This window comes from Pollachius pollachius, assembly GCF_949987615.1.
Source record: "Pollachius pollachius genome assembly, chromosome: 17".
Lineage (NCBI taxonomy): Eukaryota > Metazoa > Chordata > Actinopteri > Gadiformes > Gadidae > Pollachius > Pollachius pollachius.
The window spans coordinates 17,199,608-17,218,026 of NC_136950.1; the positions used below are offsets into that span (position 1 = coordinate 17,199,608).

The 18,419-nt window shown below is 53.0% G+C and overlaps 1 protein-coding gene across 8 annotated transcripts in view; it reads right to left on the minus strand.

Annotated features, from left to right (window-relative positions):
• Positions 1-18,419, minus strand: part of kiaa1217 (KIAA1217 ortholog) — a 76,359-nt gene that overhangs the window by 12,694 nt on the left and 45,246 nt on the right. For 6 of the 8 annotated variants that reach the window (XM_079754689.1, XM_079754683.1, XM_079754682.1 and 3 more), the window contains 8 exons: positions 18,218-18,404; positions 14,807-15,005; positions 13,684-13,780; positions 6,906-7,822; positions 5,622-5,726; positions 5,066-5,115; positions 2,875-3,101; positions 2,208-2,383 (listed from right to left, as the gene is read on the minus strand). In XM_079754689.1, the coding sequence (XP_079610815.1) occupies positions 2,208-2,383; positions 2,875-3,101; positions 5,066-5,115; positions 5,622-5,726; positions 6,906-7,822; positions 13,684-13,780; positions 14,807-15,005; positions 18,218-18,404 (1,958 nt within the window). The remainder of the gene's footprint in view (positions 1-2,207; positions 2,384-2,874; positions 3,102-5,065; positions 5,116-5,621; positions 5,727-6,905; positions 7,823-13,683; positions 13,781-14,806; positions 15,006-18,217; positions 18,405-18,419) is intronic. The other 2 variants (XM_079754688.1, XM_079754684.1) reach the window with 2 other exon arrangements.

The window sequence follows — 18,419 nt, forward strand, 5'->3', positions numbered from 1 at the left end:
CACTATACACATTAGTTCCTAACGCAACTCTAATTAACCTCAGTAGAACAAACCCACGGGTCTCAAGGTTACCTGGGACTTAATTATAACATGCTCCACCGATTGAAGTAATTTATTCCTCTTCAGCGTACATGAAGGTAAAAACCGTCACTCTTCAACAGTAACTAGAGGCCCTAGAGGCTGTAATGTACGATAGGAACCACTAGGGGGCGGAACACACTCACTTCTGTTATAGACACGCTGCCTCACAACCACACAGAGGAAGAGGGGAGGGAAGCGACAGTGTGAACTTGAACCAACAGACACAGTCCATCATAAATCACTGAATCAATAAGCGGTCTTTAGAGGAGACAGTGGTGGGCTGTTTTGGAACGAGATGGGATTGGAACCCTTCCCTAACCCACAGTTATGTCCCTTCTGGCGGTGTGATGTGAGGTCGAGGCTTGCTGACATTGTGTTAATGACAGAGGAGCCAAGCAGTTCTGGGACCCAGGGTGATCCGAGTGTGAGATAGTCGTCCCAGGACCCAGAGGGGTCTCTCCGTGTCCTGGGCCCCACGAGGAGGTCTTTCAGAGTCCCCCCAAAGACAGACCGGGGGTCCGGTGTCTCCAGGACCGGAGGGACCGGGTAGACTTCAGAGGTCCTTCACAATGAGAAGACTCACTAACCGAAAACAAACTAACTCACTCACTAACAGGCTGAATAACAACCACAAGTACTAACCAAAAAACGAACTAACTCCTGAGACTGGAGGGATTCTCACGCCTCACTCAGCTGGCCTCAAATCACAGGGACTCTAATTAAGTGGACGTATTTAGAGGTCAGGATGCAGTTCTGCTGACTCACATCTGGCGACCTTCCAGCCCCAACGCTGAGCCAGGTCTGCCTGTACTCGCCCTCTCCTGCCCTCCCTCCTCCTCCCCTCTGTCCCTTCCTCCCCTCTCGCTCCTCCTCCTCCTCCTTTCTCTCCCCTGCCCCCCTCTCTCTTCTCCTCTTTTCTCTCCCCCTCCCCTCTCCCTCCTTCTCTCCCTCCTCCACATTTCTCTTGTTACCCTGTTTCTCTCCCTCACTCCATTCCTCTTCCACTGTGGATCTTAGCTACGCCCCCTCTCTTTCTTTGCATCTCTCTCTCTCTCTCTCTCTCTCTCTCTCTCTCACCCCTTCTCTCTCCCCTCCCTCCCTCTTTGGAAGTCAAATCCTTGACTCCCTCATTAATCACAGATAACATCAAAATGGATCCCTGCCCCCGTCCCCGAGGATTTAAGATGGAGCAGACTGGGGCGAGGTGTTCCTGTTAAAACCTGTCGCTCCACGCCGGGAGGGCGTTGGCCCCAAAGGCCGAGTGGGTGTGGAGGCACGACACACTGCACAGCCTGGCTGTTCACCAGGACACGGCCGTACTGCCCTGGTTCATGTGCTGTTCACCAGGACAGGACCTTTCTGCAGTGGTGCTGTTCACCAGGACAGAACCTTTCTGCAGTGGTGCTGTTCACCAGGACAGGACTTTCCTGCAGTGGTCAGGTACTGTTCACCAGGTCCTTACTGCAGTGGTCAGGTGCTGTTCACCAGGACACGACCTTACTGCAGTAGTCAGGTGGTGTTCACCAGGTCCTTACTGCAGTGGTCAGTCGCTGTTCACCAGGACAGGACTTTCCTGCAGTGGTCAGGTGCTGTTCACCAGGTCCTTACTGCAGTGGTCAGGTGCTGTTCACCAGGACACGACCTTACTGCAGTAGTCAGGTGGTGTTCACCAGGTCCTTACTGCAGTGGTCAGTCGCTGTTCACCAGAACAGGACCTTACTGCAGTAGTCAGGTACTGTTCACTAGGTCCTTACTGCACTGGTCAGGTGCTGTTCACCAGGACACAACCTTGCTGCAGTAGTTCAGGTTGCTGTTCACCAGAACATGACCTTACTGCAGTTGTTCAGGTGCTGTTCACCAAGACCTTACTGCAGTAGTCAGGTGCTGTTCACCAGGACAAGACCTTACTGCAGTGGTTCAGGTGCTGTTCACCAAGACCTTACTGCAGTGGTTCAGGTGCTGTTCACCAAGACCTTACTGCAGTGGTTCAGGTGCTGTTCACCAAGACCTTACAGCAGTGGTTCAGGTGCTGTTCACCCGGAAATGACCCCACTGCATTGGGGGGTGAATTACATTCTAAATATATCCAACACCAGAAGGGGCTGTGGTATGTGCGGCGGTCTCACCCCAGCTGGGACAGGACGTCCTGCTCCAGGCCCAGGTACTTTAGCCGGTCTTCCTCCACCAGGGTGCGCTGCCTGTGGGCTGGCTCGTCCGCCCGCCGCAGGGCCTCTGCCAGCCTCACCCCCACTTCCTGCTCCGCCCACTTCAGCTGCTGTCTCAGCTCTTCCTGGTTCTGAAGCTGAGGACCGCCGCACAGAGGGGTTATCACCCTCACATCGCAGGACACACCCTGGGATGCCACTGGGGGTCTGCCCCGGCTTACATCTACTGAACTGCTGTCTTTATTACATTAACATTGAGTTCATTTAGACACTTTTATCCAAAGCAACTTACGCACATTTGTCAGAAGAAAGAGAAACAACGATATATCGCTGTCGGTACAGTAAGGATGTTCATAGAAACAAGTGCCAAGCACCAACAATCGCTAGGTTAACCCATTCCCCGTATACAACAAAGATAGCTAGGGTAAAATGCAACACTATGCTAAGTACTATTTTTAAGTGCCAGGACGTAAAACATATAATAACTGCGTACATTAAGTGCCAGGAAGTATTATTTGATCCTTTTAGAGTTAACAGTCCTTTGCATATTGAGCAGATTGCTAGAGTAATACTTAAGTATTCTGGAACTGAATCCAGTGTTCCGGTGGGTCAAGGTTCCAGGTCTTACCTGTTGCTGTCTCATCTGCTGCAGCTGGACTCTCAGGTCTGAGATGTTCTTCCTGAAGCTCTTCAGGTTGACCTGCAGGGGGCGCCAGCTCTTCTCCGCTGCCTGGACCGGGGCTTTCCTCTGACCCGGGACCAGATCAGACTGGACCGGGGCGCTCCTCAGACCAAGGGCCGGATCAAACTGGACCGGAGCGTTCCTAACACTGAGCACCGGAGATCCACCTGAGACTGGGACGGGATTCGGTCAACGTGAGACTCTACAGTACAGTACAGTACTCTACACTACAGGTGTCAATCACCCCAATCAATCAATCAATCAATCAATCAATCAATCATTCAATCCAGCTTCAAACAGCCCTTTCTTTGGAGAGCCGCGACCCAAAGTGCCCCAGCGACACCAACCACACCCACACCTCATTAAACACTGTAACAGCCCTCTGTCCCTCTCTGCCATCTTACTCCCTTTTCATTTATTTATACTTTTCCAGTATTGAATTACGCAGGGGAAAAAGAACCCGTTATTGTATGTTAATGTATTATTAACGCAAGGCTGTGTCGGTTATGAAGCCGTCGTGTACCGGCCGTTCGCCCGTCAGCAGCCGGGACAGATTACCCAGGGTGCAGCGGGGCATGAGCCCGCAGAGGCCTCTCGGCTGCAGGTGATTTAATGTCCCTTTAAAATGTCCTCCGGCGTTGGGTTTCTTGCAGGGCTGAACCGCAGCGAGCGGAAACCATGGAAACGGGGCGGTGTACTGCTGGCCGTGTGCGCAGTGGGGAGTGACGAGCGGGAGCAGAGGCAGTAAATAAAGGCTGGGACGGAGACGCCGGAGCGGGCTGGCTCCAAACGCAGACGCCCCGGCTCTGGTTCAACACATCCAGCTGAGTAATGCATGACAGCCGAGAGCTTGGATGGAAGGCCTGGTGTGCATTTGATATAATGTATAGTGTAATGAAGTACTCGTCTGTTCATGGTTGGGTGTATTTATCGTTATAGTTTCATTACTGTTAGAGTTTTATTCGTTTTTGTGTATTCTGTCAAGCATGTGATGTTCAGGGACGCTAAACATTGAAAGTCTATTAAATAAGGTGTGTCCGCCTCAGGCCCGACAAAAGCCGAAGGAATGTTGTGAATATATTCGAGCGAGAGACACGCCCTGAATGTTTACCTTCGTCCTCATCATGTTCTCATTACCTCCCCCATAACCTTCTCATAATGTCCCATAACTTTCTTTCCCAACTTATAAGCTCATGTCTCATTATATCCTCATAATTTCCCATGAGGTCATTTAAAGTTCCACCATGTCCTCATAAGTCCATGATAACGTCCTCACACGGTCTGATGGGGGTTTCTTGAAGGTTGACCAGACCGGATCTTCACCTCCAGGCTGATCCTCTCTCTGAACCACCGTGTGACCTTCAGAGAGTGTGTGTGTGTGTGTGTGTGTGTGTGTGTGTGTGTGTGTGTGTGTGTGTGTATGTGTGTGTGTGTGTGTGTGTGTTTCAGGGGTGTGTGTGTGTTCTTTTGGTATACTTTTGTGTAAGCATGTGTCTGTGTGTTTAGTGTGTGTGTGTGTGTGTGTGTGTGTGTGTGTACCTGTGTACGTGTGTATGTGTGTGCGTCCAAGCATGTGTGGTTGTTTTGTGTCTTTGTCTGTGTATGTTGGTGTGTGCATGCATGTGTGTGAATGATTTATTTTACCACCTCAGTCTACTGTTAGTCATGTGATGTGACTTGGTGCCAGTAAACAAGAGCTTGAATAAGTGAATAACCTCACCTGGTATGTGAGAGTATGAACGCCTACAGGATTAACCAGTATATGACACCGTGAATGCTTCTCTAACCTGGTACTAAAGATAATTAGTGAGTGACCTACCTGGCATTTGAGAGCATGATACGTGAATAACTGGTATATGAGAGCATGAAAGAATGACTAACTGTTGTATAAGAGCATGAATGGAGACTAACTGGTATACGAGAGCATGAATGAGTGATTAACTGGTGTATGAGAGCATGAATGAGTGACTAACTGGTATATAAGAGCATGAATGAGAGACTAACTGGTGTATGAGAGCATGAATGAGTGACTAACTGGTATACGAGAGCATGAATGAGTGACTAACTTACTGGTACTGTATATGTGATAATGAATGAGTGACTAACTGGTGTATGAGAGCGTGAATGAGTGAATCACCTGTGCTGTTGATGCTCTGGGCTGGAGATGAGGACATGGAAGGTCTCTCGCTGAGGACAGAGATGATTGTGTTAAATTCCTGATTAAACTGAGCAATCACAGAGAGGAACAGATTGTGGTTTAGTGATTAGTAGTATTAGTAAAATAAACAGGCGTTGATGAGACATACGAACATAAACCGTTAGAATGATGTTAAAAAGCCTCAGATGTTAGTGTGTTTGTGTTTGGAATATTGCTATTGAGTCAAAACATTTGTTTTGTTCCGGTTGTGTCGTTATGACAATGCTTTTAGAATGGCTAGCATCATTAGCCGTGCTAGCGTCATGATGAGCGGGCAGCTCATAGAGTAGCGAGGGGGAAATGCAGTCAGATAAGCTAGGGCAGGAATCTGTTCACCTGAAGGAGAAACGACTCTCATCCATCTATCTGATTAGCTCTCCATTTCCTCTCCTCCTCCTCTTCACGTAACGTCCATCACACGGACCAGCATTCTGCGATGCTTCCACTGAATAAAACCCAGCACCACATGATGCCTGGGTTTCATCCTGTTGCTTACCTGGTCGTTTCTTTGGTGCTACCTGTGTTTGGCCCCTTTAAAAGTGCATGCTGAACAAGACCAGTCAAGCTGGCAATCTGTTGTTCCATAGCCTTCATTCGCTCTCTGCAGAAAACAGCAGAAAGTTTTCACACACTGGGGGCATTAACAGCGGAGCACAGAGCACGTTCCAGACACTCATTCCCATTCCCATTGATCCCTGTTCGCTCGTAATGCCGGATGAATGGCTCGGGCGCCCGGCCAGATATCGACTTGTTACTTGGGAGAAGTTTCTACTGAGCAGGAAAACTATTTTCCACTGTACTTTATAAATAGAAGCATGGGTCGGCCTGTTCTCAGGGAATCTGCCTCACATCAAAACAAACCTAGGTCTGGGGTCGCTGACCTCGTGGGGACTGGAACTCACATTAAGCTTTATTCCCACAATAGTGAATTGTGTAGGGTACAGAGTGAGGACACAACAAATCAGAGCACGTTTGATGTCTGAATGCAGGCAGCAGGAAGAATTTTGAGCGGTGAGCTATCGTCACTTGTTCAACAACAGAATGGAAGGCAAGAATTGTGGTGTTGATCTCAGCCTGAGGCATCAAAGCTCAGATACCTACGTCGACAACCACCGCAAATAAGTTCTCCTACTTTCTCCCCTGGCATTCTGGGTAACCTGTCGGTTCAGTTTGAGATCGCCTCGAAGGTCTTGGTTTCAGACCAGAGAAACATATCGTTAGTTCTTGGTTTCCATGAGAAGGTGGATCAGAGGTCCCGACCTCAGTTCTAATAAAACCAACCGCAGGCTAACCGCGAGCTAACAGCTAGCTTCCTGTGTTTATGTGCTCACCGGTGGGACTAGCAAAGCTAACATGAAAGCGAGGATTCGTGGCCAATCAGCTTCCATCTCACAGCTGGTGGATGTGAGCTTAAATTGAGATGAACCCAGGATAACATTACTGCTTGATTAACTCTGACTCCTCAGCTTTTGGATTAATGCCCTACACACACTTGCACACACACACACACACTCAGTCACACAAACACACACACACACACACACACACACACACACACACGAAACACATGCCCAAAACCATGCATCATGAGGACGGGTGTTGATGAGGTGAGACAGCTCAGAGAGACAGACAGGTACTACTGTGATGGGAAGACAGGGTGGTATGATGAGGGGTTAGTCCTCCAGGGAGCATGCAGCACCTCCAATACACCCCCCCTAACACACACCCTCCACCCCCCTACACCCCCCTTACACCCCCCGGCCCCCTGGTGGTGTCTCACCGTGTCTGCGGGTCGTTGCCGGCGGGGTGCGGCCCGGCCTGGCCCGGCCCCTGGGGGGTCTCTGGGGCCCCCGGGGGGGGCAGGCCGCCGCGGCCCCTGGCCCCCGGCGCCTCCTCCTTCCTGAAGGACTGGCGCTGGGACGAGCAGCGCTCCAGGGGGGCGTGGAGGGGCCCGCCCAGGGGGGAGCCCCCGCCGTGGTGGTGCTGCCCCGGGTGGCGCCCCCCGCCGTGGGGGGCCCCGCCGTGGGGGGCCCCGCCGTGGAGGTCGATCATCCGGACCTCGGCCATGCGGTGGGGGGAGGGGGGCGGGGTCTTGGAGCCCAGGGTGGGCAGCCCGCTGTTGCGCGAGCGCTGGCGGTAGAGGGAGGGGTGGTCCGCCGCGTCGTGGGTGGGGCTGGGGCCCCCGTAGGAGCCCGTGGAGCGGATGGAGGCGCGGTGGTAGCCCCCCAGTCCGGGGTGGTCCGGGCCCTCGTGGCCGGGCTGGCCCAGGGCCATCCGGCCGTCCTGGAGCAGGTAGGGGTCGGCGTACAGGGGCTCGCCCCCCCGGCCCAGCGTGTGGCCCCCGGCGTGGCCCCCGGTGTGGCCCCCGGCGTGGCCCCCGGCGTGGCCCCCGGCGTGGCCCCGGGCCCCCAGGTCCTCGTCAGGCTTGACGTCTCGGCGCTCCAGGATGGCGCTGGGGCAGGGCGAGGCGGAGCGGGCCTGGGGCCCGGGGCCCGGATGGCGGGGCCCGGGGCCCCCGGCCGGGAGGGGGGCCTGGCGGGGCATCCCGAAGGGGATCCGGGAGGGGGAGGAGGGCACGGAGGAGGTGGGCGTGGACGGGGACATGGAGCCCCCCCCAGACGTGGAGGGGTGCTGGGGGGGGCCCAGCGGGGGCTGGCGCAGGGAGAGGGGCCCGGCGTACCCCCCCTCTCTGGGCGTCTGAAACACAGGGGGGGGGGCATAGCTCCGTCAGGAAGAGGAAGTCACTTTATGTCTGGAAACAACACAGAATCTACAGGAGGAGGAGGAGGAGGAGGAGGAGGAGGGGGAGGAGGGGGAGAGGAGGAGGAGGGGGGGGAGGAGGAGGAGGGGGAGGGGGAGGAGGAGGAGAGGAGGAGGAGGAGGAGGAGAGGAGGAGGAGGAGGAGGAGGAGGAGGAGGGAGAGGGAGAGGAGGAGGAGGAGGAGGGAGAGGAGGAGGAGGAGGAGGAGGAGGAGGAGGAGGAGGGGGAGGAGGGAGAGGGAGAGGGGGAGAGGGAGAGGAGGAGAGGGGGAGGAGGGGGAGGAGGAGGAGGAGGTGGGAGAGGAGGAGGAGGAGGGGGAGAGGAGGAGAGGAGGAGGAGGAGGAGGAGGAGGAGGAGGGGGAGAGGAGGAGGAGGTGGAGGAGGGGGAGGAGGTGGAGGAGGGAGAGGAGGAGGAGGTGGAGGAGGGGGAGGAGGAGGAGGAGGAGGAGGAGGGGGAGGAGGGAGAGGGAGAGGGGGAGAGGGGGAGAGGGAGAGGGGGAGGAGGGGGAGGAGGAGGAGGAGGAGGAGGAGGTGGGTGAGGAGGAGGAGGGGGAGAGGAGGAGGAGGAGGAGGAGGTAGAGGAGGAGGAGGAGGAGGAGGAGGAGGGGGAGAGGAGGAGGAGGTGGAGGAGGGGGAGGAGGTGGAGGAGGGAGAGGAGGAGGAGGTGCAGGAGGGGGAGGAGGAGGAGGTGGAGGAGGGAGAGGAGGAGGAGGTGGAGGAGGGGGAGGAGGTGGAGGAGGGGGAGGAGGTGGAGGAGGAGGAGGAGGTGGAGTTGCAAGAGGAGGGGGAGGAGGTAGGAGAGTAGTTGGAGACGGAGGTGGGAGAGGAGGAGGAGAAGAAAGAGGAGGAGTTTGACGAGGAGGGCCTGTTCAGAGAGTGAGCGCCTGTTTGTCCGCCACTTGTTCTCAGGGCCGCTCCCTCGTTCACGAGGAGGTAATCTCTCCATTTCTCAAAACAACACAGAATGGGTTTCTATATCAGTCTCCTGCTTGCACAACGAGGGCCGGTCGACCAAACACCCCCCCCTGGTCCTGGGATCACAGCGAGGCCCTGCAGAGTGTTGCTCTAACCCAGACCTGGAGTGAGAACGAGGCCTTGAACAAAGAGTGTGTTCACCCCCCCCCCCTTCCTACACCTCTGGGTCTGGAGAGAAGTTGTTTAATTCCCAGCCGGTCTGGAGGAGTGATATTAACCAGCGTGACGGACCACCCATACAGACGCCCGGGATGAACACAGCAACGGGGGGGGGGGGGGGGGGGGGGGGAGCGGCTCCAGGGATAAAGTAGCTTTACGTGCTCACAATGTTTGCTAACCACAGCGAACAGGCTAAGCTAACACGCTAGCAGGAGGTGTGCTGTGTTTTATCGCCAGGTGTTGAAATCCCTCCGGGTCTCGTGGTGAACCACCACCTGACGGGGGGGCGGGCGGGGTCAACCCCCAACGGATCAGTAGACCTACACCCACTGGTGGGCCTACTGGTTCTGGTGGACCTACTGGGTCTGGTGGACCTACTGGGTCAGTGCAGTATACCACAGTCCTTCTGAACATTATAATCCTTATGACTGGCCAGGGGTCATCAACAGGGAGCCCAGCTACATGTCATTAAGGAGCAGGTAGGGGTCAGGGGTCAAACCCAGAACCTTGTGGGTCTGAACCAACATCCCCTACACGACTGTGTACACAGCTCACACGTCCTGGAGCTCCCTCCACGAATGGAAGCCCCACACAGCACCAGACGCTTTATCTTACAAGAACGGACTGGTGCTTCTGCTGCAGTCCTACGGAGAGAGTTGTGGTTCTCAGAGACTAGCAGCAGGTAACACATACCTCTCTACCTCGTGAATGTGAAGTTATGAAGGAAGTTATAAAGTTATGAAGGAGGTTATGAAGTTAGGAAGGAAGTTATAAAGTTATGAAGGAGGTTATGAAGTTATGAAGGAAGTTATGAAGGAGAAAAACCAGCCGGCACACACGTGTGTTATTGAGGCGCTGTGTTCCGGGAGTCAGGATGTAAATGTGTCTCTCCAGGGCTCGGCCACAAACACACTATTGTTCCTCAAGGGTCGCCTTACACCCCAAACACTAACACATTATTCAGAGGAGGAGGAGGAGGAGGGGAGGAGGAAGAGGAGGTTAAGGAGGAGGTTTGGGGAGGAGAAGGTGGAAGAGAAGGAGGTGGGGGGGAGGAGGAGGAGGGACTGTTTAAGAGAGTAAGCGACTGAGTCTGTTTGTCTACCACAATGCCAGTGTGTGTGTGTGGCTACATGTGGGTGTGTCTGCATGTGGGTGTGTGAGTCTGCCTTTGTGTGTCGGTGTGTTTATGCTAACGTTAGCATATCAGGTGTTGTCGGAGTTTCAGTGTGGGTCCAAATAACAAACTGAACGATCCTCTGTGCTAACAGGGGCAACAGACCATAATATACAGACCATAATTATAGCACAGCGAAAAGGCTAGGTACACATATCTCAGACCAACCTCTGAAGCATCAACAAACACATGTCTGAGCAAAACGTTTCACACCAAAAGCCTGCAAACGATTCGGTTGTAGCACCTCCGCTCTAAGCAGAGGGCTAGCAGACTCTGGGGCAGGCCCTGAGTTACCACACGTAGACACAACTAGAGTTGTTCCAATACCAATACCAGTATCGGAAATTCCTCCGATACTGCCTAAAATCAGGTATCGCAGGTACGCAAGTCTATGCGCCGATCCGATACCATCACATGACACATTTACTACAAAGGCAAAGAACATCACAAACACGTTCGGTGTTAGTTATTGCTCGGACGTGAAAGGCATGGATGCATGGACCCTTAACTACAAGTATACAAATGTATTATTGTGATGAAAATTTTCGACAGTGAGTGAACCGGCCATACATTGCTGTCGTCGTAAGAGAACCCTTCAATTAGATCAAGGGCAAATAGTAGTTACAATGCTAGATACTGTACCGGTTTATACTCTGTATTGTCCGAAGTTCAGGAATCGGAATCGGGAAGGAAAAAAATTGTATCGGAACATCTCTAGACACAACCAGCCTGGTCCACGTTGACCCCCAGCCAATGTCCTCCACGCTGAGGCACCCAGGAGACAGCCCAGCTAGCCTCCTCCACACAGGAGACAGAACAGCTAGCCTCCTCCACACAGGAGACACCTCAGCTAGCCTCCTCCTCCTGAGGCACAAAGGAGACACCTCAGCCAGCCTCCTCCACTCAGGAGACACCTCAGCTAGCCTCCTCCTCCTGAGGTACAAAGGAGACACCTCAGCTAGCCTCCTCCACCCAGGAGACACCCCAGCTAGCCTCCTCATCCTCTACGCTGAGGCACCCAGGAGACAGCCCGGCCAGATGAAGGTCGAGAGGTCTGTGTGTCACAGACCTCTCTGTGACGTGTGTCACACGTCACAGCGACTCACAAAGGACAACACTTCCATTCACTAGAACGGAGACGGGCTCCACATGGGCTTTCACAACCGACCGGCTCCATCACCTCCACCCCACCCACTGACCACCTCCACCTCCACCTTCCCTCCACCCCTCCAGAGCAGTGTTTGGACAGCTGCTGGTCTGACCTCATGACGAGGAACCGGCCTCTTTACTAAAGGAGGTCGGACAATGTGACGCAGGGCAGGTCTTTACTCTCTGGAAACAAACCACACAAAGACTCACATCAAGAGCTTCTAGCGCGCACACGAGGGTGTGTGTGTGTGTGTTTGAGCATGCTTGTGATTAGACAAGATCTTTTTAATGAATCCCTAACAAATAGCTGATTCTTTTGTTTAAGTAGTTAAACCAATTAGAAAAATACCCTGCTGCTGCAGTTTAGATTGGAGTAATTGATTACACAGAGAGATAGAGAGCGAGATAGATAGATAGACAAATAGAGCATAACATGAAATTAAAATTTACAGGGAGAGAGAGAGAGAGAGAGAGAGAGAGAGAGAGAGAGAGAGAGAGAGAGAGAGAGAGAGAGAGAGAGAGAGAGAGAGAGAGAATCTAGAAGGAGAACGAGGGGGATTAGAGCGACCGACGGTCAGGTGACCAGGAAGTGTTTAAACCGCAGTCTAGTCGTCTAGCCTGAAACTTCTGAGTCTCAGATCGCTGACACCCGCAGGAAATAAACAGCAGAACCACAGGAACCAAACTGCAGAACCACAGGAAACACACCGCAGAACCACAGGAAACACACCGCAGAACCAGAGGAAACACAGCGCAGAACCACAGGAAACACAGCGCAGAACCACAGGAAACATAGCGCAGAACCACAGGAAACACACCGCAGAACCACAGGAAACACAGCGCAGAACCACCGGAAACACAGCGCAGAACCACCGGAAACACAGCGCAGAACCACCGGAAACACAGCGCAGAACCACCGGAAACACAGCGCAGAACCACAGGAAACACACCACAGAACCCCAGGAAACGCAGCGCAGAACGTGAGCAAAAGAAACGAAGAGCAGAACGACCTCAACCCCGCAGAACGCGGGGAGGGAAGGAGAGATTAGAGGCAGTAGTGCGAGCGAGGCGGTGCTGTCCCCCCAGGGGCCCCTCAGGAACAATGGGAGAACCCCCTGAAGGAGATTAGAAGGAGGCAGGAGGGAATTCCTCTCTTCCTCCTCCTCCTCCTCTCATCCAGGAGGAGGAGAGAGGGGCGGAGATCAAACTATTCAGAGAGTAATCTACAGGAAATGAGACGACACGCTTCAGAGGTCTGCCAGGTTTAGAAATCAAAGCCCCTCCCCAGACCCCTACCTACCCCAGTACCTGGAGAGGGCTCTTATTTTGATACGCAGAAGTTTCACCTCAGTCTTTATTGATGCAATTATAATACCGTCGGTTGGTTGATTATCAACAGCTTTTATTAATCAGTAAGTAGTGACTGTTATCAAAAGCAACTCTTAGATACATGTACATTTCGTTAAAGAGAAGGTAGGGGTTGGACAGTACAGGGACAGGTCATTAAGGAGCAGCTCAGGGATGGATAGTGTAGAGAGGTCATCAAGAACCTCTCTATACTAGGATGGGGTTGGACAGTAAAGAGACAGAGAAAGGTCTTTAAGGTATGCAGGGGTTAGAGAGTACAGAGAGAGGTCATTAAGGAGCAGGTCGGTTTAAGGGCTTTTTGCTCTAGGATGCCTACAGGTAGTTTTAGGGGTAAGGGTCAGTTGGATTAGGATCAGGGTGATCTAGGAAGAGAAGATATAATGGGAAACAAAAAAAAGAAAGGAGAGGAGAGGAGATGATAGCAGGAGGAGAGGAGAGAAGGAGGAGAGGAGAGGCGAAAAGAGAAGGAGGGGAGGAGAGAGGAGAGGAGATGAGAAGAGAGGAGAGAAGCAGAAAACGGGAGATGAGACGAGAGAAGAGGAAAGGATACAAGAGAAAAGGAGAGGAGAGGAGAGGAGAGGAGTGTGTAGGAGAGGACTGGATGCCTGGACTCTCCTCATGGTTAACCGGCCAGCACCACATCACCAATTTAATATGATGTGCATGTATTTACCTGTATGTCAATTATGGCACCCATTGCACTCCTGACCATCCCTGGAAGAAGGGATCCCCTACTATGCGTTTCTTCTCAAGATTTCTTCCTTGCTAATTTCAAGGGAGTTTTTTCTTGCCCTTGTGGGGGCTTGGGTAAAGGGGGGTGGCATAAATATTTGGCCTTTTGAGCCCTTTGAGACTGTAATGGTGATTAAGGGCTATACAAATAAAATTGATTTGAATTGAATTATGTCTGTATAGAAGAAAACAGGCACCATGTGGTCCTGAGGTGGCCTTGAGGATCAGGACTAAGACTCACCCTGCTGGGGTCCCCGTTGCTGGGCCTGGGGGTCTGGCTGAAGGCCTGGGCGGGGTCCTTGTGGTAGACCTTGAGGCAGGAGTGGGCCGTGATGTTCCTGTAGGGAGAGGAGGTGCACGGCGGTAAGAACCGGTCCCACATGTCTCCGTCCGACCGCGGCCGGTGGCGTCTCGGGGCGGCATCCCAGAACCAGCCGCCCAGGGGCCGGTAGTCTGTCAGCGAGCGGCGCTTCCACTCGGACATGGCTCTGCTAAAGCTCTGCACGGCGGCGCTGATAGCTCGCTATCAGGCGGGGTGAGGGAGAGGAGTGAATGGCTAACTGGATCAGTGCAGGGGGTTATCTGGCCGATGAGACGCCTGTGCCAATAGGAGTGAAGTGCAGACGTTTTACAGCCGTGATAAAGCAGAGTTAGTCACAAAGTACACACACAGACACAGGCAGGGCACGGAGCAGCTGATAAAGGACTGGTGTCTCTGTTGTGCCTCACTAACACAGCTCATATCCATATCCATGTATATATATACATATGTTTAAAATCTGGTGGGCTGGGGGGGACAGAAAGCCTTTGATGAAGTGTCGTTATGGTTCCTGAGAACGGCTTACATTAATCTTGTGTGTCTGACTGGAGATTGGAACCGGTTCCTCTCTTGCTATTCCCAACAGGAAGCAACAAGCAGAGTATATTTAAATAGGACCTCAGGGTGCAAAGACCTTAGCTTTGAAACTTCTGAAACTTTCAAAGTCAGACTTTCACTGGCAGAGTGAATCTTTTACCAGCAGAATGAAAGGGTCACCCGAGGAGCGGGGGGGGCAGGAAGCCAACATGTATTGTTGTAGTATGTTCTGGAAGTTTCCAGGATTTGCTGCCAGTGGTTCCACCGCTTTCTGTATTCCTACCAAGTTCAACACACAGGAAAAGGAAGTCCTGGCCACTTCCTGTGTGAGCGTGTGTGTGTGTGTGTGTGGGGGGGGGGGGGGGTTCAAACACTGGATACAGACGAGGACTGGGATATCCTGGAAAACCAGGACATGTTCCCCATGTTCCTCACCTAACATCCCATAGTTCATTTTCCTCACGTTCCTCACCTAACATCTCATAGAACACGTTCTATCGTGCCTCACCTAACATCCGCCAGCTCATAGTACATGTTCCTCATGTCGTCCTTGACGTAGACGGCCACGGAGGGGGACTCCAGCATCTTCATGGTGAGCTGCTGGGGGAAGGCTCCGACGAACATGGCTCTGACCGTGTCCACGCTGGAGATCTGGTTGGGCATGCGGATCTGCCGGCTCTCATCCCCGTACTGCAGGTACAGCACACCTGTAAGGAGCAGACCACGTCACATCAGACCAGAGCCGACCGGGTCGGGTCGGACCACGTCCCATCAGACCAGAGCCGACCGGGTCGGGTCGGACCACGTCACATCGGACCAGAGCACACCGGATCGGACCACATCAGGCCGGAGCAGACCAGACCTCATCACATCAGACCGGATCAGACTGGAACACTTAAGACCGAATCAGACCAGACCAAATCCCATCAGACAATAATTCTCTTCTATCCTATTCTATTGTCAGACCAGATGAGACCGGACCAGACTGGATTATACAGGTACAGAACACCTGCAGTAGCAGACCACATCCCGTCAGACAAAATTAGACCGGAACAGACCGGATCAGATATTAGACCCGTTCGATTTGCCCCCCCCCACTGCCGGAGGTCTCCATGACTTATTGGACTGTTTCTTCTGCTCTTCTATTTGCCTCATCTTTTAATGATTAACGCTGCCTCTAAACATCTCTCTCTCTCTCTCTCTCTCTCTCTCTCTCTCTCTGATGTTTTATGGAGGGGAACATGGAGGCTGGCAGCGTCTCAGTCAGGAGAGGATGTCTGGGTCTGGTCGCGATAACAATCCCAGCAGATCGCTTCAGAGGCGGAGACTGAGAGAATTAATCAGGGCTTGGATTCCTCCAAGTGTTTCATGTGAGTTTGTGTTTTCGGAGAGCATTTGATCCACCGTCTTGACCGCGAAGGAACAGCAGTGTCTTTAAGATCTTTAAAATGACAGGGGAGAGGAGAGGAGGGGAGGAGGGGAGGAGAGGATGCGAAGGGGAGGAGGAGGGACGGGAAAGTAGAGGATATGAAAGGAGAGGAGAGGAGGAGTATGGAGAGGAGGAAGAGAAGAGAGGAAAGAAGTGTGTGTGCTTGAAGAGAAGATGAAAGGAGTGAGAAGTGTGTGAGTGTGATTGTGTGTGTCTTGGTGCGAGTGTGAGTGTGTGTGTGAGAGTGAGAGTGAGAGTGAGAGAAGGGTAGAGAACTTGTGTGCGGAGGCACAGAATATATTGAGCATCAAAGAGACTGCAGCCTCGTCGTCTGACCTCTGGGTGTGTCCTCCGTGCTGAGCTCCACCTCAGAGTCGACCACAACACCTCCTCCTGCTCCTCCTCCCTCTCCTCCTCTTCCTCCTCCCCCTCCTCCTCCTCCTGCCCTCGGACGGCTCCCTCCCCTCTCACTAATTCAATAAGCATCACCTTTATTCCCCTCCCTACTTCTTACATCTGCTGCCGGTTGTCTTGACGACCGGCGCGTTTCCCCTCCTCTGTGAAACCGCCAAGCGATGGCGGCGGCTGTAAACACTAGCAGATGTCGGGGAAATATTAGACAGGACCGGGCACGCTCCGGCAGTCACACGGAGAGACACCTAGAACTCAAAGCCTCAAACTGCTGACTCTGCCTCCAGGAGTGGTCTAGTGGGCACGTCGACTCTCCCCTGGAAGAATGTTTTAACGAGCTGGCAGCAGCACCCCTGTCCAGATGTTCTTACCTGCAGCTGTGGGAGAATAAGAGTCTATTCACAGCGTGTGAGCGGAGTGCGTTTTAATGGTCCCTCGGTTCGGTTTGAACGTGGGTTCTGTGTTAACCTGGAGAAGGTTTACAGCCCTGAAGAGAAGGTCTCCTTCAGGTCCACATGGCTGAGGCTGTTTCTAACCAAATGGACGACGTGTCGGTCTGGTCTGAAGAGGACTAACGCCTAACTGACCACCAGGAACACAGGCACAGGGAGCAATGGTTTAACCTTCAGACTCCCAGTGGCCTTCTACTCACAATGCTGAAACATTATCCGCTACAAGCAAACCGAAGGAGAGACACACCGTGTTCCACGACAGAGACACTTATGCGTGAAGTAATCTCTACTTAGTATGAAGATAAGAAGCGTAAGGCGTAGCAGTACTCACAGACGTCCTCCTCGGCGCTCAGCTCCGCAGACTTCCAGAACTTTATAGATCTTTCTCAACGTTTAAAGCCCGGAGGACGAGGAGAACTTTTGTGTCGCTGCTACCAACGTCAGCCGCTACTGCCAGAACCACACTCTGCAGCCCAACCTCCACTGGCCAAGCTGTGTGTGTGTGTGTGTGTGTGTGTGTGTGTGTGTGTGTGTGTGTGTGTGTGTGTGTGTGTCTTGGAGGGAGGGACGCACAAAAGTGGTGCCCCACATTTCTCCTCCCCCTTCACCACACCACAAACACCCACGTCCCAGCACATGGGTGTGTGTCTGTGTGTGTGCCTTCTAACTAAAGAAAACAGTGCCATTTGTGTCCTCCTTCACCATGCGACACACACACTCAGACACACACACACACACACACACACACACACACACACACACACACACACACACACACACACACACACACAGCCTCTGAAGACACCTTCCCTGACACTGCAGACAGACACCAGACCACTTTCTGAGGAGTTGAAGTACTTCAACTTCAGAGAGTGATGCAGCAGCGCGTGAATAATGCTCAGAATCACATCGCTCTCCTAATCCTGTCAGGACGCGACACGCTCATGTGGTTCATCTGCTCTGCAGGAAGTCACATTACGGGGAATAAAACATAGGCGCCAGAAGGAGGAGAGAGGGAGGAGGCAGGAGAGATAAACAGGGATATGAACGGATAGAGGAGGGGAAGGAGGAGAGAGGGAGGAGGCAGGAGGGATAAACATGGATATGAACGGAAGAGGAGGGGACAGAAAAGGGGAGAGGGGGAAGAGAAGGGAAGGAGTGATGCATGGAAAGAGAGAAGGGAGAGGGAGGAGGAGATATATGGAAATGAAGAAGAGGATAGACAGACCGTCATTGTGTTACTGAGGTTCATCTCTCTCTCTGTCTCTCTCTCTCTCTCTCTCTCTCTCTCTCTCTCTCTCTCTCTCTCTCTCTCTCACTCTCTCTCTCCTTGTTGTTGAGGAAGCCATGGGGACATGCAACATGCGCAGCAGTGATGTCACCATCCATCATGATAAAGGGGGTGGCCTAGACGACCATAATTAGATGACGATCGATTGCTATTTGTGTTATTAAGACAGAAACGGCTGGTTGAGAAAAGTTGAGAATATTGTTTGGAGAAGTTGAGAGAAAGTTGCAAAAAAGTTTAGGAAAAGTTGAGTAAATGTTGTGGGAGGAGCCTATGCTTCCTGCTTGGAACCTGATGGGTGGGGCTTGGATGGGTGGAGCTGAGTGGGCGTGGCCTTACCTAGCGACCGGTCCTTGGTCTGATTGGTGGACCTGACCACGGGCAGGCTCGCGCGCACGCGGCTGCCGCGGGTGAACGCCGGGGGGGCATCGCCCTCCGACATGGTGTCCGTCGTCTCAACCGACGCCACAGACATAGGCTCCGCCTCCTCACCGCAGGGGGCACCGCCGAGCTTCGGGCTCCTGCTCTGGAGGAGGAGAGA